Here is a 21,661-nt window from a genome sequence, read left to right on the forward strand (position 1 = left end):
AAGCACACTATTAAATACTAGCTATGATTTTTTTTCCCTTTCTCCTTCCATTCATTAAGTACTTAGTGCCCTGGCATGACGCCAGGCTCCTAAAAAATGAATGTTAAGTCAGGTACACCCACATTGTCCCCAGTGGGTGCCTCTTCTTGTTCCACGGTGTGTTTGTTACAGTCCCAGGACTTTTATTCCACCTAGGTAGTCATGACAGATACAGAACTAAACATAAACCCACAGTGAACACTGTAGGTCAACACCAGGAAACACCAAACGTGCAAGAGTTCAAAGTCTCCTTCACACACACATTAAAAAAAAACAGGACAAAGAATGAGAGCTTCTACAATCAATGAAGAAAAAAGAATGTATTATTATCCCAAAGTCCTTGATTAAAGGAAGCTATTGCAGTTTGACTAAGAGTTAGCTATCAATGCGTCTCATGAAGGCATTAATTAATAAGACTTTGTAAGAGCATGTGATGCTTTACAGCATGTCAAAGTATTTGCTCCCTTTCCTTTCTCACACATCCCATTATAACAAATTGTGTACTATCTGTCTACCTAGACAGTCTTACAGGACTCACACATGATGAAAGTTCTTCCGCCTTGCTTTTGTGTTGAGATGCACTTTATCTTTTGTCAAGAAATAAGCAGTTTGAGTCAGTATGTGAAAACAATTTTCTCTAAAAGTCGATACCGTGAGAGGTAGATGTTCTTTATGTTACACAAAAATTCATCGACTCGTAGGGGCTTGGGACTCTAATCACACATTCTTTTCCCTTTCCCACCATACCCTCATTTCAGTAAAATTGGTCTCAATTACTCTCACCATAAATCCTCACACGTGAATGTTTCCATACCCAACTGTGGGGCCTTGCCCTTTCCACCTCCTCCTCAGTCACATTACACCAGGCACCTTCTCATTCACAGCTGCCTTTTGTACCCATTTCTGATGGCCCTCAGGGAAGCCTTGTTCCATTCCTTCAGCGGCTGTTAGATCTAAAATGCCAGTCAGGCCCCATCAGTGAAAATACAAGATATGGACCTCTACAAAGAGAGATTCTATCAAGTAAACGGTATGTGCATAATTCAGAACAAATCAAAGGCACATCAGATTCTGTTGTACCCCATGCCTGTCTTGATTCAAATAAGCTTAAATCAATGGTGTGTGTTTTGATCCGGTGCTGGTTATACAAATACGCTCAGGGTGCAGCAATTCAATAAGCTGTACTCTTATGTGCATTTATACGTGTATGTTATACTTCCATAAACATTTTTAAAAGTAGCCTACATGGTGTAAACCTCTATGTAAAGTAAGTATGTTTCACATATCACCTACACTAGTGTTTTTCAAACTGTTGTCCAACTATGGGTTGCCACCAATTAGTAAGCCACACAATTAATTTAAAAGGTCCTCACCAGCATTTTTTTTTATCACTGTACTAAGAACTCTTAACTTGAGATGTACCATCTTAACAAATTTTTAAGTGTATAATACAGTACTGTTAATGACAGGATGATGTCGTACAGCAGATCTCTAGAATGTATTCATCTTGCATAACTGAAACTTTATACCCCTTGAACAGCAATTCGCCATTTCCCCTTCCTACCCAACCCCTGGCAACCAAGATATGGTAACAACCTAAATGGCCATTAATGGACAAATGAATAAACTGTGGCATGTCTATACAATGGAATATTATTCAGTCTTTAAAAAAGAAGAGAATTCTGCTATATGCTGACCAGCATTTCTTAAATGGAATGGAGAATATCAGAGTATGTCGAACACAGTGAAGGCAACTACTGTTTCAAGAAATATATTGTAGTCACACATATGTGTACTCAGTTGCCAGTTTGGGAGGATTATTTTGTTTTGTTTTTTGAGTTTTTTGTTTACATGGTAAAAAAAAAAACTGAGAAACACCGAGTACACAACAAATAATACATGGATATGGAAGCAAGAGAGACCCGGCTGATCCCGGTTGGTTACAAAATCCCTAACCTCTGTGAGCCTTCATTTCACCATCTCTAAAGTGGGGTCATATTATCTACTCCCCAGAGTTGGTGTAAGGTATCAATAAGCTGGCAAACAGCCCACCACAGAGCACTACTTAGACACTGTCCCCACTCTTACCGCCATTTATGTGGTACCCTGGGCCAGGCTCTTTACCTGTAGGAAGGACATTTAAAGGAAATGTACAAAGAGGGGCAGTGCCAAGGCTGATCTCCCATCATGTGACCCCTTAAAGCCTCCAGAGAACAAACCACTAACATTTGAGAGCAGTAGGACAGGGGAGAGCTAATACCGAGCACGCTAGGTAATAAATCATCTGGCTTTGGATTCTTACCAGAGAAAAAAACCACTTTCCAAAATAAAAGGGTTTTCCCATTATTCTTGGAAGGAGGTGGGGAAAGTAGAAAGGGAAGAAAGCCTTGATAAAGAAATGGGCAATTATTCTAAGCAAATCACTTTGAAGACAGGTGGTTTTCATTTTGAGAACAAAATGATACTTAAAACAGAGGGTTACTCCACACACCAGCCACAAGTTTGCCAGGAAAATGAAACAGGGCCTTGGGGGTTATAGACTGCTCTTAAAGTGCCAACGCAGCGATGGAAGCACATGGGGCAGGGAGGGACCAGTACAGAAAAGATAGAACTGTCTTTATCGGCTTGCAGTCACAAACTATTTAAAAGTCATCCACTATATTCATCATCCAAAGACTTTATTCATTCAACAAATATTTGTTGAGCATCTACTATGTGTCTAGAACTGAGTTAGGTACTGGAGATATAGTGGAATAAAAAAGGCAAGGCCTCTGCCCATAATGGGGCTGAAATTCTAGTGAGGGAGACAGCAAGTGCTAAGTAAATCAACAAGGGAACAAGGGATTTACAGACTGTGATGTAAGTGTTCTGCAAGAAATAGATATAGTGCTGTGACGTGAAGGGAGAAGGAAAACTTAAGATGGAGGAAGGCCCTTTCGATAAAATGGCCCAGGAGGGCTTCTCCCAGTAACACCCGAAAGCAGAGAAAGCCAGTCAGGCAAAAGCCAAAGAAAGGGCGCAGCAAGTGTCCAGGCCCAGCAGTAGAAAAGGACTTGGCAGGAGCTCATGGTGGAAGTTGGTGGCCAGGTGGGAGAGTGACCACAGAGAAGCTGGGTCGGTAGGCGAGTGCCTGACTATACAAGGCACAGATATCCATAGGAAAGAAAGTAGACTTCAATGGAGAGGACACAGAGCTACTGAAGTTGACACATTGTGATATATAATTTGATGTTGACTATGATAAAAGGCACTCGAATCATCAAACACAAAACAAAGTGTACAGACAATACAATGTCTCCAAAATCACTGATAGAAAATAGCACTGTGCTAGAGCTCATGGACACTGTTATTGAGGAGTCTCGCCAACTAGAGGCAAACAATTTTAGCCTAAATATGAGACGAAATACAAGAATATAATGGGAGAAAATGGCGAGAGACAAGAGAACACTATTATTAGCAACTAACTCAGCAAATATAAAGCACATAGAAAAGCTAACGAACAAGACAGTCTCTAGAAAACCCCCTAAACAAACGAACACATATAATGGTGGAAAGGCATTGGGAATTGAATGATGTACGTGACGGTTGCCTAAATCCACAAACAGGTTAACGAAAACACCGGATGGAAAGTCATGATGGCAGTGCCCTACACCTACTTCTGAATCAGAAATCGGATGAGCTGCTGAGCAGTATTCTTCAAGATTTCTTTCTCTCCTCCCTTGCCCTGGCTGAATATAAGTATTCATAACTTGGAAACTCAAAGTTGAACCAGAAATGGCTCTTCTGAATTATCACTCCCTCTCTAGGACTCATAACAGCCTCCTGACTTAGGTCCCCAGTCCCCACAATCTTTAATGCAAACGTATCAGTGAGGCATAACCAACTCATACCTTCTCCTTGGGACCTCCTTGTTCTGGGGTGGGGGTGTCACTTGTCCATGACTGAAAGGGCAACCTGGGGCTATGGACTTGGGAAAGGCCAACTGGCTGACCTCAAGATCAAATCTATGACACCAAGAGAACCTGTTGACCAAGAAGTCTGCCCTGAAACAAGCCAGGAACAGCAACGCGGGTGCCATTTTCCAGAGCCCAGCACATTGCCTGCATTGATGGTATAATATCCCATTAAGGGGTATAAAGGACAAAAACACATTACCCAGCCAGAGGCTACCATCTGCCAGGCACTTTCACATTCATTACTTCAAACAATTCAGCAATTCCACAAGGTTCAATGCTTGCGATTTTAGGATGACAAGTAAAACCAGGAGAGATTTTTGTTGGTGGCCCAAAGCTATAGGTAGCTGTGTGAGGACTGGAGTCTTGCCCACCAGCTAGCATCTAGCAACAGGAAAGTGCTTCGAATGGCCCCTGATCTAATGACTTTCTATCCTACCTCCCATCTCATTCTTAATCTCCTCCCCACGTATTCCTTCCCACTGCAGGGAAGCTGGATTCCATAACCTGGGTTCATCCCAGACTCCCAAATCAGCCAGCTGCCTCAGAAATGTTACCTGCTCCTAACCCTTGATCGCCTTCAAGGATACTGAGCAAAAGGCTGCCTGAGGCGGGGGAAGGGACGTTGGCTAGCTGCAGCTGTTCTGTGTACAGTGTCTCCTGGAAAAAAAAACTCATCTACAGTGGTCAGGAGAAGAAGAGCCATTACACCAGATGACAGGGCTGTTCAAAATCTTTATAGATGCCACTACAAAAGAAACTCAGCCAAAAGCCACTTCTGTCACAGAAGAGGGCTTAGGGAAGGAAATTTCCTTCCACCACAAGTAAGAAAACTGAGACCTGGGTCCAAGTGAAAAACGGTATTACTCACCATCTGGGAAGGACTGAGCCAGGACCAAATTCCCCATCACACCTCCCTCCTGACCTGTGAAATGGTCAGACAATAGGCTACAAAAGATGCAGACATAATAACAATTCAAACAGATGTATGGCCTACTTACAATCTCAGACGTATCTGCAGCACTTGGGGCTTTGGCTGTAGAAAGCTCCATTCTGTGGGGTAGAAAATGGTGGTGATTTGGGACTGACTGTGTCTAAACTCCAGGCAGGAGTGTGGTCCGTGCTCGCAGAGAACTCCAAGTCCCTCTGATTCACTTGGCAGCTGAATTATTCTAAGCATCCTGTCCCATACCCAGCCCGCCTTGCCCCTCCCACTACACATTCACACTGGGTGGTTTTTTTTTTTAAATTCTCTGCACTTATTTCTATCACGAATCAAACGAAACTCATTTTTCAAAATTAATCTACTCACTAGTACTTGACAGTATGAAACCTTTATGACCCAGGAGGAGAAAGAGGAAGAAGAAACACCTAATTAGGAAGAAGTTGTAAGTAACACTGAAGAACTGGAGAACCGCAAAGTCTGCAGTAACAGCAAAATGGAGATTATTCGAGACAGCTGAAACACTCCACCCAGCCTCCAGGAGGGGACATGCACGGGAAACAAAGGGCATATGGTGTTTGCTTTCTTCAACATCCGTTCTCACCATTAAGAGCCGCACCAGCAAACGCTCATTACTTACATGAGGACAAACCTCACTCCAAAACAGACTTGAAAATACAGCTCACAATCAAATAAATAACTTTGCAAAGCAGAGGCCTACCTAAATTTTTTTACTATATATAAAACAAAATTTAATAAAGTCCAAATAACTGGCAGAATGTCTATTTGGCTTTGTGGAGCATGAATTATATTTGAAAAAAAGTCAATTTCTGTTCATTTCAACTTTATATAGTAACTCAAATACGGACATATCCAGGATGGGATTTTATTCACCCCACCCCCACCCCTGGGGAGAGATTCCAAGGGGCTAACAGAATAACTGAGTGATTTTCCATTATTTACTGCTAGTCGTATATTTAAACATTTCTATCCTACAGCAAACAGGTTTTCCTAATGTGACTTACATCATTTATCTCCCGCATATGTTAATGTTACCACCATCCCCACTACTGCCCACACTATTAAGAACTTCCAAAGGTTAACTTCGGTGCACTCCCTGACCAATAACAACTCCTGAACTGCTGAGATCTGAACTGATGACACTTTTCACAGAGACATGAAGCCAGAGTCAGCTTCAAAAACATTTACACACTATTTTATTACTCACGAGCCTACCCAGATCAGTTCCCTTTCTCCTTCCCCACCAGAGCCCAGTACTGGTCACAAGTGCCCACCCATCTCCCCCTTAGAGCCAGGAACTAAGCTCACCCAACCAGACTGGAAGAAAGGTCTCCTGCTACATACCGGCTGTGAACAAGGAAGCCGAGGGCCCCACTGCCAATAGATGCCATCCAACAACTGTCACAACCACAGAGACACCAGCGCTTGGGTGAAGCTACTGCAGAAGGACGCTGTGGAAGACAAACAGCAAGAGCACAGGTCTCTGATGTCACCTTGATCAGCTGATAACTCTCCCCTCAGGGTCCACTCTACCTCTGGCCTCTCAATTATGTGGGACAACAAACATCCCTGTTTAAGCCAGCTCCAGACAGGTTTCTGGTCTGTGCAAGCTAAAGCATTTCTGACAGGAATGAGCTGAGGAGTAGCTGGAGGGCTAAGAATAAGAGTTTGTAACTTGGCAAAGGGACTCCTTTAAAGTAAATAATACACTCAGAAAACATTCCCCTTAATGTTAAAGAAAAGGAGAAATTACAAAGATGAGTAGTTGCCGAGGGCTGGATGTGGAAATAAATGGCTAGTGACTGCAAATGAGCACAAGGTTTCTCCTGGGGTGATGGACATGTTTGAAAATGAGTTTGTGGTGATGGTTACACAACTCTGTAAATATAATAAAAACCATTGGATGGGACACTTCAAATGGGTGAGTTTTATGGCATGCAAATTAAGTCTCAATAAAGCTGTTTAAAAATCTGGGAGAATCTGGGAGCAGATTCTCATTCAGGAGAGGTCACTGTTTGAATGAAATTTTCCTCCATCCATATCTGACAGCAGCACACCTCTGCTTAAAATGTTTCCCTCAATGCTTCCTTCGCATTACCTCTAGAGTCCAAATTCCTTACAAAGGCACACAAAGTTCATGTCAGCTCCAGGCCTCACTTCCCCCACTTCCCATCTTACTCAGCGGCAAAGCTTACTTCCAGATACTCATTAAACCGTTCCCCCTCCAGGCCTCTGCTCATCCTGAGTCACTCAGGCCATTATCTTCACCTGATCTATTCCTTCCTATCCTGCCCCAGTTTCTTAGGTCCCTTCCCTTTGGGCCCCCTTAGTATACTGGGCATGCACCACAGTGGGTTGGAACTCTGTCTCTCCCGTGAGGCTACACCCAGGGCCTGGAGCACCATTCCAGATATGATACATGCTCAGTGAACATACAGTGAACTGGTCTCATCTATTTTGGGAAGAATGCCAGCTTCTCCTGAGGTTGGGTGTGGGAGAGCCATAGGTAGGTTCCCAGTGTCCTGGCTCTCACCCACACCCTATAGCAACTCAGGCTCAGCAAGGGACACAGGCACCCACAAATGTGTAAGTGGAACCCTGTAAGGAATCACTTATCCCCGACCACGCTAAGCACTTCTCTGCTTGAACCCTCCTTGATGCAGAAGGTAATGGTCACAATGCACAACGTCTCTCTCACTGTATAACCTTCAAAAAAGAGAGGGAACAGCCAACCTTTTTTCTTCCGATTATCGGGCTTCCCTTAATTTTTTTTAACCCCTAGACAAGGAAAAAGCTGGGGTACGGAAAGTCACAAATGCAACAAGAATGGGAAACATTTGGTTTTGAAGAAAAACTACACATTAAAAAGGGGCCACAATAGCTTAAGGAACAGAGACGACTGTCTCCACCTGGTGTATTATCTGCCTGCATGACCTCAGGGGAAAACATTAATAAGAAGATTTAAGAAATCTGAAAAAGTCAGCTGCTAGGGTCTCAGGTGTTAAAAAGAAAAAGTCATGCTGGGAAAGGAGCACCACAGAATTCGTGCTACATTACAAGGACATCAGCAAACTATCTTCCTAGCTGTCCCTGCTCTCCGAACACCACCAGAAATGAACCCCAAAGCCAGGAGCATAGGAAAGCACTGAAATAATACTTTAAATATTCACAATGGTAATTTCAACTCCTACCTCATAATTAGACTCCTCTTTTCCATATTTGGGCAATAGCTTCCCTGGACACACTCCGGGAGCCTTCACAGACATTAGCTAATGCTGAGCAGGTCAAGAAACTAACCATTAAGTACTCTTTTTCTCCATGCTCTCTGATTTAAGCCAGTCTGGGTGCAATCATAAAGAACTGGTCAGTACCCTGCTAAGGGAGATGGCTAAGATTCCTCATGTAGTTTGGGTCAACAGGAAGCTCTTAGGATGGCAGAAAGTTTATCTTTAAACATCTCGATCTGATCCCTACAATGAAATTTTCAAAGTTGTCATTACTCCCCTCCCCATCCCAAAAAACAAAGCTGCCAAATTTATTATCAAAGCACTTCAGTAGCTTCCCAGTGCCTAAAAGAAAATACCTGCCTGGCCTCAGTCCCAGTGACTTTAATCCAATCCGTTTGAGAATCTAGTCCTTTAAACTCCGCCAAGTGACTTGTGCGATCAACACAATGTGATGGGTCAAAAAAGCTACTAAAAATAGCATCACCTGGAAGCATCTTAGAACTGCAGAATCTCAGCCTCCCCACACCCACCAGTCCCCAGCCCCAACCTGAATCTGCATTTTAACAGGCTCCCTCGGGAGCCAGCCTATGGCGCATTAGAGTTTGAGAAGCTCCTCCATCATCTGGCTTCTCCTAGGATCTCCTAGGCTGTGTTTTGTTTGCTTCCCCTTCACAAGTGGGGGAAGTAGAAATCGGAGGTCACTGTTGGAATCCACATTCCAAAATTTTTCAGGATCTTACTGATAAACCACAGAGCCAAATCTTGCTCCTTCCCCTCCCCTTGCCACCCTCCCAGAAACTACTAGTAGTCAGATTAAATGTAAAGGGAGTCAAAGACTAGACACAGCCTGCTTTTTCAATTAAAGCAATACGTTTTCCGTTTGTGCTGGCAGCATCAACACGTGCATTACTGCGCATGTTTCAAGCTACTACATTGTCAAAGCAGCAGAACCTGCAACATCTTTTAGTAATAAAGGGCTTTATACGTGGAACCAAAGCACGCCAGGATAAATAATTCTTGGAATTTATGAGAACTACTAATTGCATGCATTCTTAAAAATCAATACACTTCAAGAAACTTTTTAAAAATTCATATGCTTATTTCCCTTCTTCAAATAACACCATAAGGTATTCACAGGAAGTCGTGGTTCCAAATCAATGTGGCTGCATATTCTTAAAAAAAGCGCAGTAGCCGTTATAACACCCAGTTCAGCCAAGATTCCCAGCAGGTTCTCAGAACCTGACAGATTTGGGTACCTCCTCATGCTAACTACAGTCTGTTGTTTTAATGTAGCCAAGACCACCCAGATAATCCTGTATCACAGAACAATTAGCAGTGAGAGGGCCCAGACTCCGGAGCTTAACCACCACTCACCAGCTCAAATCCAGCTCTGGCATTGACTGTGCTCCCCTGAACAAGTTACTTAACATCTCTGGTGCATGAAAAGTGCTGTATAAGTTTGCTGTTTTTCTCACCCAGCATGTCTTACTATGAATCAGACAGATAATAGAATTACGCACACAGTAGGTACTCAATTACTACTACCGATTAGAGAACACTCCACCCAGACTGCATTTCCTTCAGTGAATGTTTCTTAACGGAACACCAGCAACCTTTTTGTCCATCAAGAGAGGTGTTTGTGCAAAATTTTTTTTCCTCTAATGGCAATTTAAAAAAAAACCCAGAAACCAATGGATATAATCACCCTCTTCATCCAATGTAAAATTCAAAGTTCTCCCTCTTCAATCCTGTACTTAATATGGTTTATTTATGGTATGCTATTATTATAGAAAAAATATGAAAAGCATTTGAGCAGGTGAAAAATACAATCTCTAAAACAGTAGACTGGTACCAATAATGCAACAGTTATTGAGATCACAAATGCTGACATCCAGGGCATTCTGGGTAGACAAGTACCAGACAATATGGCTTTCACGATATTAATACTATATAATAACATGTAGTAGTAAGACAACAGAGGGAATTGGGATGTTGAAACTATTTAAATTACCTATTTTCATCTGTTTTTAAGCACTCGTGACAAATGAACAAATGATATAATGTTCAATTTATATTTCTTAAATACATTTCCCCAGGCAGTTTCAACAATCAATGCTTTAATGTAAACTGAGTTACCGTAAGAATCAAATGACTACTTTTTAAGCTCTACTTTTTAAGAATACTCATCCTTCCAGTTAGTTCTTACAATGCGATCATGCAAAGTCAGGCTACTGGGGTTCAAAAACCAAGTTAATGTATCTGCAATCTCCATCAAGTCAGGTAACATCTCCGAGCTTCAGGTTTCCCATCTGTAATATAGGAATAATCATTACCTGCGGTGTGGGATAGGGGTGCAGATTAGCTGAGCTAATGTACGTTCTCTACAATTGCGAAGAGGAGCAATAGTTTCACTAGATAAATAATGAGGCCACTACTCAAAACAGCAAATTCACGTTCCTTTTTACTCTGTGCCAGGTCCTGAAGTAGTTACAAAAAAATGTATAATACTCTCCTTGCCCCCAAAAAATAGGGAGAGAGGAAAAATTCTTACATGTATTTAAAGAAATAGAAGAATGTGAGCCAGAGAGAACCCACCCACTACTTCCTCTGTAGGTTAGCCATGACAGTGACACAGTTACAAGGGTCACTCTCATCAGCAACAGTCCCAGAGCGCTGTTACCTTCCAAAGCATGAATATTATACTGAGTGGATACAAGCTTGTTCAAGCCTCAAGGCCTTTGCACTTGCTGTTCTCTGCTTAGAGGGCTCTTAGTAATGGCAGGAGCCTCCTCATCATTCATGGCTAGAGCTACAATGTCTCCTCCCCCAAGAGGCCTTCTCTGATGACTTCTGCTGAAACAGCCCACACACTCCACCAGTCACCCTATCCTTTTCCCCTCTAGTGTTTCTTTGTTGCATGTTTCACTGTCTATAATTATCTCTTTGCTTGTCTGAAGTTATGCTCTCTCCCCTCCGTTAAAATGCACGCTAAGAGTATAGACTTTGCTAGACCCATTCCTAAAATGGCATCTGGCACATAAAGGGCACTCAGTGGACTGAGCTAGGTGATACAGGCAAACCTCGGAGATATCATGGGCTCACTGCCAGACTGCCACAATAAAGTGAGTTGTAAACGTTTTGCTGGTGGAGGGTCTTGCCTTCAGATTGTAAAAAATGCAACATCTGTGAAGTGCAATAAAGCACAAAATGAGGTATGCTTGCATATGTGTGTATAGTTGATAGTTGCAATAGCTGTGTCTTATCTGTGTCTGCTTCTGATGATTGCTTTGTCTCTCCTAAAAGAGAACAATTTATTTTAAAGTGTGCATGTTTATAAATTAAAATATATCACAATATTGCATGTTGATTCACTGTCCTTTAAACTAATACCCAACCACTGTTATTAATATTCATGAGAATTTGAAGTTACTCATGCTGGCACTGATATTCAGCAAGTGTTGGATCCCAGGCTGCAATGTATCATCCAACACCTAGGAACCTAACATCTCAAACCTTCAGACTGCCACTCCTCCTCCTACCCACATTTCTAATTTAATATAATCAGGGATCATATACAAATGAAAGCAACAGCAGCAGCTTGGTAAGAGCCGTCTTATGAAAAGAACATTCCCTTTTTATTTAAATAATTCACCATCTTAGATAATAGCAAAAAAAAAACTGAACCATTAATGGCTCTAAAACTTCAAATTAATCTTAAGGATTGTATATTAAATTCAATTAAACCAGAATGAATATTTAACACACTCCTTCTCTGTACTTCAGACCATTCCTGCTACTCTGGGAAAAGAAATGAGTAGCCATGAATAACCTACCAATCCCGGACATCACCACAGACACAGCGATGGGTTACAGGGCTTGGAGAAGCCTGAGTGACCAAGCGGTCTGGAAACAGCAAATGTATGCCACAGGCCAAGAATGGCTCTATGGTAAGTTCATTAGCAGAAAGAGTGACTTTTAATTATTTTTATGCTTTAATATTCACTTGCACATTCCAATTGAAAGGAATAAAAGGATATAGTGTTTAGTAAAGTAGATTAAAGTTCATTTGGCTTTCATTATAATGGATGAAGACAGGCTTAAGTTTGTAATAAGACTAAAATGGGATGGCTCTACCCATGATGATTCTGTAGCTTTAATTACCATGTGTGGCTCTGTGAGATACACCCCAGGTAGAACTGCAATCAGGGTGACCAGTTAGACAACTAAATAACACACTTCCCTCAGCCTGAGACCCATCACTTGTCAACTGTGCTATGATGTTACAAAGACTGTTTATAAATCAGCTACATGCCTGCATTGTAACAGGCTTGAAATTAGATTTCATATCCAGTTTGAGGACAGGGGACTGTGTTCAGCTTAAAGTTGGCAGCACCCTTCACTTGATTGTCACCTTAAAATATCTGATAATGGAACTCATTTAAGCTCAAGTTTTAAAATAAAAGGATGAATTAAATCAAATCAAAATATCAGAGGCTAAAAAGGAAGTAAGGTATATGGATTTTTAGCCACCACTGACAAAAGAAGGTTGCACTATAATTGCATGATTACATGTACCAAAGAGATCATCTGTCATGTGACAGTTTGAACCAAATAATAGTGTTCCTTGAAAAAAATATCAATAAGAACAAAGAAAGAATTTCTCAACATTTGAAACCACACAAACCTGACATCCTCCATATTCAAATGTGTTTCAAAGTTCCTATCATGTGCCACCAGAGCCTAATGTCATAATTACCCAGTTAACACAGAATAGCTAAAACTACTTTCATATGGCAGATGGTATTTTTTTATAGTCAGGTTGGCAATTATTCCAGTTTCAAGATTTGAAGAGAAAAAAGTTGTGCACACAATCATGATTTTGTAGCTGAGGAAAACCGTGAAAGACTGAATTGTGAATATAAACCAAGCTGTTAAACTGTAGTTACCAAATAATAGCAATAAACCTGATTCCTTCTCTATTTGTGTCCATGAAGGCCTCAATACTATAGTGTGACTACAACTTTAGCAGTTATAACTTGATAATTATGATTTTAAAGTTGTAATGTAGCATTTGCCCATAATCTGTCCAACTATTGATTTGAGTGTTATTTCTTTATTATAAATTGTATGAAGTCAGAAAGTAAACCCCGTGACCAAAGGCTTCAGCAGGTAACATCACATTGCAGGCGAGATACTGTCCAAACACACACAGAATATAAGAATATATTCTCACTTTAACGCTTCAACCAAAGCCAATATATAGTTTGTTATAATCATGACTAAAATGTACATCTACGATAAATAGTTTTCAACCCGAAACCTACTGTACTGATACTAGCTACCTCAGATCACGACAATGGCCTTGTTTTCCAACCAGGAAAACTACATTCCTGAGAGCTTCGTGGTCACCAGTAAGTTTAGAAGAAAAAGGTTCCAATGTCAGAGGGTGGCACCATGTCGCCTGGGAACTGCACACAGCCAAGGAGCACCCCTCTGCCATCGCTGCCCCTGGCCCTTCAGGAGAGCATGGGTCGCAAGCAACTCACGCTGGGCCTCCATTTGGGACCACCTGCCTCAAGAAAGCCTGGGCAGGATGTGGTTTGGCTTGGACAACCTCTTGGCTTACAAACGCAGGCAAGCCCACTTTGTTTTTCACACAGACTCCCAGACACAGGATATCATCTCTTTGTTGGTTTTCTTGAGAAAAATCTGGTGGTCCCAGAGGAAGTATGACAACAAATGAAACACTCCTTCCTCTGTGACAAGCAAAACAGGCAGCAAAGAGCTAAAATGGGCTGACTTTAGGTACCTCATCCCAAAAATCGGTGTGTGTGTAGGGAGGCGGGGGGGAGGGGGTGTTTGAGTTAATGAGTGCTGTGACCACACATTAAAGAGACATTCACATTTTACCTTCACTCTCCCTGAATTTCCCTTCAGACTTTCTTGTCTAATCTTCCTCAGTGGCAGAAAGATAATGAAATTTACACCTGAGCCCAGGGTACAGGGGACACAGTTATTTCAAATCCCTTTGTGAGTCAAGAAGCTAAAGTGAAACAACATGCCTCCTGGGAGCCCTTGAGGTATGCTGGCCACATGTCACATCTTTCAGGACAGAACTTGTACCTTCAGGATGTGTCCTGGCTTGCTTTCTAGCCAACCTCACTCTCCTCCCAGGCAGCCCCCAGCCAGTCATCGACCTGGGGGATGGGCAAAGCAAGGTGCTAGCCCCTGTCCATCTGCCTATTTCTGTTGGATAGTCTGGCTAGGACCAGGGCATCACAGCTTGAAGCAATCCCTGCCCCACCCCAGCCCCTTCATTTCCCTTGGGTGTCATCCCCCTCCACAAATAAACCTCCATACTCCTACCTCCTTCTCAGTGCCCACTGCCCACAGCGTCCAACTGACACACACCGTCTCTGTACTTTTCCAGTCCTTCAGAGTCGCTTAATGCTTATAGAAATAGCTGATATTTGTGGACTGAGTAAATGTATCTACTCTGAGTTGCCCTACACACATGATCTCGGGCATCTTCCCAAGTAGGACAGCAAAGAGCAATATTACTATTGTTCCCATTTTTTCATTGGAACAAATAAATGGATACTTAAAGAGATTAAATAACTTCTCCAAGGTCTCAGAGCTCACAAACTTAGACTCAAGCTTCTAAGATCATCGGGCACTACTGCTCCCAGTCCGAGGCCTACTGAGTCCCAGAAGGTAGGCCTGGGTCTGCAGCTGCCATCCCGCACTCCCAGAGCTGGACACAGGCCTCAGGAAAGATGTGCTGAATGCAACCGACCTGATCAGGGTCACAGGCCACAGCAAAAAAAGGTTAAAATTACTTGGTAGAAAGATAACAGGTTTTCTTCCAGCACACGGTGTATGTGATATGGGGAAGGGGAGAGACAGATTTTTCAATAGTATGAATGCTACAGATGTTTGTCCACAGGCCTCTACTTTCACCCTGAAAACGCAATTAATGGTACTTTAAATGAAACTATTATTTTAAAAAGGTCAGCACCAAGTAAAAGCTGAATGGATGAGTTGAAAATCTAAAAATTTAAAGTTTAGTCATCATGTAACTTGTTCACAAACTTTTATTCCAAAAATTACTATTTTTATTTCAAAGAAGTAGCATTTATTCTATTGCATATTCTTTAATAAACGTAAGAAGATGGCACACAATCCTTAAGGCTTCCTCAAATAAAGATTTCATGTGATGCATCAGATTTACTCTGTGGTATAAAATTGGAATGTTCTTCCTGTTTTTGGAGATGGTGACTTTTTTTTTCAAGTCAAAATTTATCAGCCTGAAGAATGTGTACACTTGGAGGGATGAGATCCTAATTTTTTTCATTCTAATTCTTACAATGGTTTAAGAGCTCCTATAATACTGATCCTGGTTTTTCAAAAAACCTTAGAGATATTCTGAACTTAAGTACATGAAAATAGAAGAGTGTTACATTTTTTGGTTAAAAAAAGTAATTTCTACTTATATGCCAATACTTGGACTAATTTTGTAAAGGAGACAAAAATGCCCCTAGTATGAATTCCCTTTAGACCAGGTGCTCATCATTATTAATAATAATGTGTAGCTGAACTCAACATACATTATTACTTATTCATCCTTGTGTTCCTAGAGCTTCCCAGTATCTGGAACACAATCAAGTAACCAGCCCTTACAAAATTCTACCGGGTTATTACTACTGTCTCCTTTCACACATGAAGAAGCTGCTTCAGAGAGGGGAGGACCTTCGGAGGCTGCACAGCTGCATGGGAGCCACCTGGGGGAGGGGTCTGGACCTAGGTGGTCACTCTCCCACGCCCCCACCTCCCTCCCCCAAAGCACTTTCTTCCCCTGTCTTTTAGAACATTCACTTGCCTGGCTCTTTTCTTCACCCTGCCATTCCTGTCAGTCTCGATGCTGGGGTGCCCAGGGCTCATCTCTCCTCTGGCCACAATCCTGACCACCAGGTGACCTCATCCAGTCCGGGCTATGAAGAACTCCCAGATTCCCATCTCTAGCCTGGGCCTGGCTCCTGAACTCCAGCCCATATCCTTAACAAGCTTCCCAATGCTCAGTATCAAAAGCTTAGGGTCATCACACCCTCTCTCTCACCACACATCCAATCCTAACAGCAAATCTTAGTGGTGCTACCTTCAGAAATATCCAGAATCTGACCACTTCTCGCTCCCACTGCCACCCCTCTGGTCGCCCTTGAATTTCTGCATTGGCCTCTGAGCTGCTCTACTTCCATTCTTGCCCCTTGTGGTCTGTTCTTAACACGGTAGCCAGAAGGAACCAGTTGGAGCATCCCCAGTCACATCCCTCCACTGCCCGGAGCTCCTCTGATTACTTCCCATCTCACTCAGAGTCCTGAGTCTTAGAGTGGCCCTCCCCAATCTGGGGCCCCATGCCCTCTAAGCTCATCTCCTGCTGCTCTCCCCCTGGATCTCCCCCACCAGCACAATTGTCTCTGCTGTCCCTCCAACACACCAGGGACTTTCCCTGCTCAGGGCTTTTGCATGTGTTGTTGACTCTTCCTGGAAGATCCCCACAGGACTCCCTTCCTCACTTCCTCAAGTCTTGACTTAAAGGTCACCTTTCCAGTGAGGCCTTTGCTGGCTTCCCTATCATAAATTGCTATCCCACCCTGCCATTCGTAGCCCCCGTCCCCTGCTTTTTTCTCCCACCAACATAGTATCTAACTTACTTATTATGGTTTACTGTCCATCTACCCCTCTAAGGATGTAATTTCTATGAGAGCGGAGATTTTCGTCTGATTTATTCACCAATGTCTTCCCTTGTGTCCAGAACACTGTACACACTCAATAAACATTTGATGAATGAATGAATGGAACTCAGAGAGCTTCATTTACTTGCCCAAGGTGGTAGAGCTTAGCTGTGATTCCAAAACTGATGCTCTACATCAACAATTTGTGATAAAACAAAGATGCAATATCATTACACACTCAGATATCTACAAACCTGATAAAATTCAAACCAAATTACACAGCAAGAAATCAATTCCCCCAACTCATTTGATAGTTTCATTAACCTCCTATTCACTTAGAAGACAAGAGGGATTTAAAAAACAACAACTTAGAAAAAGCGACATACACCTGAGGAGTACTTCATTCACAAGAAGTTGAAGGATGAATGTACCTCAATTCCTGAGGAAAAGTAAATAAATCAGATCAAAATAATTTTCAATTTTAAATAGAATTTTTTAAATCTCAGAAATAAACAAAACATCCACTATTAACATTTTAGCATTTTAGCATTTTTCCTCCTATACACAAAATTTGGTGGTTTGTATACCATGCCGCATATAAAATTACTTAAGAGTGCTTTTTATAGCATACATATTTTCTATATTGCTGTATACGTTATTATAGCCCCAAATTTTAAGGTTATATAGTATCTTATCAGAAGGCAATGAAGTCTCCCCTGGTAAATGGAAAAACAAAGTATACAACCAGCAACTAAACATGGAATCCTGCAACCATTGTTCAGTATATCATCTTCAGTTTGACTGCTAGCTCCTCCACTGAACCTGTCCCAGGTGCATTTGCTAGGGGCCAGGAGGATTAGTTCCTTTGGAAATCCTCAAGCCATATTGCTTCTAAAACTCAAAACCTAAGACCATGGGCTATTTAAGAGGCCACTGCCACCATCATCCAAAGATTTAAGAGCTAAGTTCCCAGTGGTGTCAAATAAGCACAAGTGCAGAGAAACAAGCAACAAAGAGAGTCACTCATTCAACAAATATGGATGAGCACTGCTGTGCACCAGGCACCGAGGACACAATGCTGCACAGAGGCCTTGGAACTTCAGTCCAACAGGGAAAAAAGCCATTCGTCGAATAGCCACAAACACAGACTGAAAACCCCAAGAGTAACAAGTGCTACTGAGGAGAGAAACATGGCGCTACGAAGGCTTGTAGAAAATAAGCATTTGTAGTAGTCAGGAGGTCAAAGAAGGTTTCCCTGGAAAAGCATGAGCTGAGTTCCGGGGCTGAGAAGGTATTAATGGGGTGCAAGAATATGAGGTGGACAATGAGGATGGAAGGAAAGGCAGGGGTCACAACACATAGGACTCTGATCACATTCAAGAGTTTAGCCTCTATCCTAAAAACAAGGGAAGGCTAAGGAAAGATTTTAAGAATATGTGGGATACATGAAAAGGGGGTATGAGCAGATTTGCATTTCAAGACCTTCGGTGTAGCCTCAGTGTGAGGCAGAAGCAATTGGGGCATCAGAGCAGACCTGGGAGGAGTATGCCCAGACGAGGCCCAGGGCTGGGTCCTGCATCCAGGCCCTTTCATCAGCATAGTCTCCCAGAACTGTACCTTCTCTTGCCCACCTCCTCGCTTCTTCCTTCCTTCACTCTTCTCTCCTTCCATTCTGCTTCTATCATTCGCTCTCCCAGTCCCCAGGCCAACCAGAGACAGGCCAAATAGTAATGTCTCCTTATACCTTCTCGGAGTAGGAGATGGAACTTCTGTAAATTCCATCCATGAACATCACAACACAATGACAGAATGTGACCGTGCAGAGATGACTGGAACATCCGGGACAGGATAGAAAACTGTGGTAGATGGGAATGTGGCTTTTTTAATGTAAAGAAAAACAATAGTAAGAGTCAGAAATCCTTAGACAAAGCAGTGCTGGGACCATGACCAGAGATACAGATGCACAGACTGTACATCGGGATATTTTAAAGCTTCCCAGGTGACACCCACGTGAGACCAAGGTTGAAACCCAGTGACGTTTTTTTTTTTTTTTTACTTTTTATTTTGAAATAATTATATACTCATGGGAACTTACAAAAATAGTGGATAGAGTCCCGTGAACCTTTCGCCCAGCTTCCTCCAGTGATGATATCTTATATGACTACAGTATAATATCAAAACAAAGAAAGTGACATTGGTACAATACTGTTAGCTACACTACAGATCTTATTCAAGTCTCGTCAATTTCTCTGTGCACTGATTTGTGTGTGTGTGTGTGTGTGTGTGTGTGTAACTCTATGCAATTTGATCCAATGTGCAGATTTGCGTAACCACCATCAGAATCAAAAGTCAAGATACAGAACTGTTCCATCCCCACAAAAGAACCCCCTTGTGCTACTCTTTTATAGTCCCACCAGTCCTCCCCTACTCTGCCACTGTCCCTTGGTAACCAGTAATCTGTCTTCCAACATGACTGTCTTGTCATTTCGAGAATTTAATATAAATGGAATCATACAGTATATAACAATTGAAATTGGTTTTATTCATAAAGCACAATGACCTTGGGATCCATCCAAGTTGTTCCTTGTATTCATTACTTGCTATTGCTGAGTAGTATTTTATTGTATGGATGGACCAGAGTGTGTGTAACCATTCATCTACTGAAGGACATTGAGGTTGTTTCTAATTTGGAGCTATTATAAATAAAGCGACTATGAACATTCCTGTACAGTTTTATGTGGACATACATTTTTACTTCTCTGGGATGAATGTCCAAGAGTACAATTGTGGGATTATGTGACAAATGCATAATGAGCTTTAAAGAAACTGCTAATATTTTGCGGAGTGCCTGAACCATTTTACATTCCCACCAGCAATACACAAGAGAACCAGTTTCTCTACATCCTCGCCAGCATTTGGTGTTATCAATACTTTTTTTTAGCCATTCCAATGCCCACTCTAATAGATACGTGGTACTATCTCATTCTGGCTTTAATTTGCATTTCTCTAATAGCTAATGATGTGGAACATCTTTTCATATGCTTATTTTCCATGTTTATCCTCTTTGGTGAAATTTCTGTTCATGTCTTTTACCTATTTTTAATTTGATTTTTTAGCTTCTCACTATTGTATTTTGAGAGTTCTTCATATATTCTAAATACAAGTTCTTTGTCAGACATGTGTTTAGCAAATATTTTTCCAGTCTGTAACTTGTCTTTTCATCCTCTTCACAGGGTTTTTCACGGAGCCAAAGTTTTTGATTCTAAAGAAGTCTAATCAATCAATTTTTTTCTTTAATGTTCTTTTGGTGTGATGTCTAAGAACTCTTAGCCTAGGCTTACACTCTAAAGACTTCCTCCTGTTTAACTCTAAAACTTTTATAGTTTTATGTTTTACACCTAAATCCATGATCCGTTTTGAGATAATTTTTATAAGGTAAAAGGTTTATACCGAGGTTCTTTTTTTTTTTCCTGGCCTATGGATGTTCACTTGCTCTAGCACCATTTATTGAAAAGGCTATATACTTCCTCCACTGAATTGCTTGTGCCCTTTTGTCAAAAATTAGGGGGGCATATTTGTTGGGCATATCAGTTGAGCATACTGACTTACTAGTTCCAGTATTATTTTGTAGATTCTTGAGATTTTCAATGTAGAGAATCATGTCATCTCCAAAAAGGGACAGTTTTATTTTTCCTTTCCAATTCACATGCCTTGTATTTCTTTTCTCAACAATGTATTGACTAGGATTTCCAGTGCTATGTTAAGACTGGTGAGAGCAGATATCCTTGCCTTGTTCCTATTCTTAGGGAGAAAGCATTCAGTCCTTTACCATTTAGTATGTTAACTGTAGGTTTTTTTGTAGATGCTCCTTATCAAGCAGGGAAAATTCCCCTTTATTCCTACTTTACCGAGGGTTTTTGACATAAATGGCTGTTGAATTTTGTCACGTGTTTTTCTGCATCAATTGATATGATTCTGTGACTATTTTTTCTCCCATAACCTATTGATATGGTGGGTTATATTAACAGATCTCCTTCATACCGAGAATAAACAAGTGTACATGGTATATGACTCTTTTATATGTTGCTAGATTTGTTTTGCTGTTACATTGTTGAGGATTTCTGTATCTATGCTCTTGAAGGATACTGATCTATAGGGGTTTTTTTTGGGGGGGGGGGGTACTGTCTGTCTGGTTTTGGCATCCATGTAATGCTAGCCTCATAAAATGATTTAGAAGGCATTCTCTCCTATTTTCTGCAAGAGATTTCTGTAGAATTGGTGCTAATTATTTAAATGTTTGGTGGAAATCTCCAGTGAAACACTCTAGGCTTGGAGATTTCTTTTTTTTGGAAGCTTTTAAATTATAAATTCGATTTCCTCAATAGTCATAGGAAAAGGAGATTATTTCATCCTGGGTGAGTTTTAGTAGTTTGTGGTTTTCAAAGAATTGGTCCATTTCATTTAAATGTATGTGGGTAGAATTCTTCGCAGCATTCTCTTCATATCCTTTTAATAGCTACAGGACTTGTAGTGATAGTCCCTGTTTTATTCCTAATTTTGAAATTTGTGTCTTCTTTTTCATCTTTGTCAGCCTTTTAATGGTTTATTCATTTTACTGATCTTTTTAAAGAGCCAGCTTTATCACTGATTTTCTCTGTTATTTTCCTGTTTTCAACTTCAATGATTCCTGCTCTTGTCTTCATTATTTCCTTTCTTCTGCTTCCTTTGGTTTTTTGGTTCTCTTTA

General features: G+C 41.4%; 1 protein-coding gene across 4 annotated transcripts in view; it reads right to left on the reverse strand.

Annotated features, from left to right (window-relative positions):
• The window catches only part of SH3KBP1 (SH3 domain containing kinase binding protein 1), a 311,738-nt gene that overhangs the window by 229,939 nt on the left and 60,138 nt on the right, over positions 1 to 21,661 (reverse strand). Inside the window, exon 1 of one of the 4 annotated variants that reach the window (XM_036227142.1) lies at positions 4,994 to 5,656. The exons of the other annotated variants lie outside the window; for them this stretch is intronic. Coding sequence (XP_036083035.1) covers positions 4,994 to 5,044 — 51 coding nt within the window. The 5' untranslated portion in view covers positions 5,045 to 5,656. Of the gene's footprint in view, positions 1 to 4,993; positions 5,657 to 21,661 lie in introns of those variants that run through there. 4 annotated transcript variants of the gene reach the window in all.

The sequence above is a fragment of the Rousettus aegyptiacus genome, unplaced genomic scaffold (genome assembly GCF_014176215.1).
Source record: "Rousettus aegyptiacus isolate mRouAeg1 unplaced genomic scaffold, mRouAeg1.p scaffold_m13_p_9, whole genome shotgun sequence".
Lineage (NCBI taxonomy): Eukaryota > Metazoa > Chordata > Mammalia > Chiroptera > Pteropodidae > Rousettus > Rousettus aegyptiacus.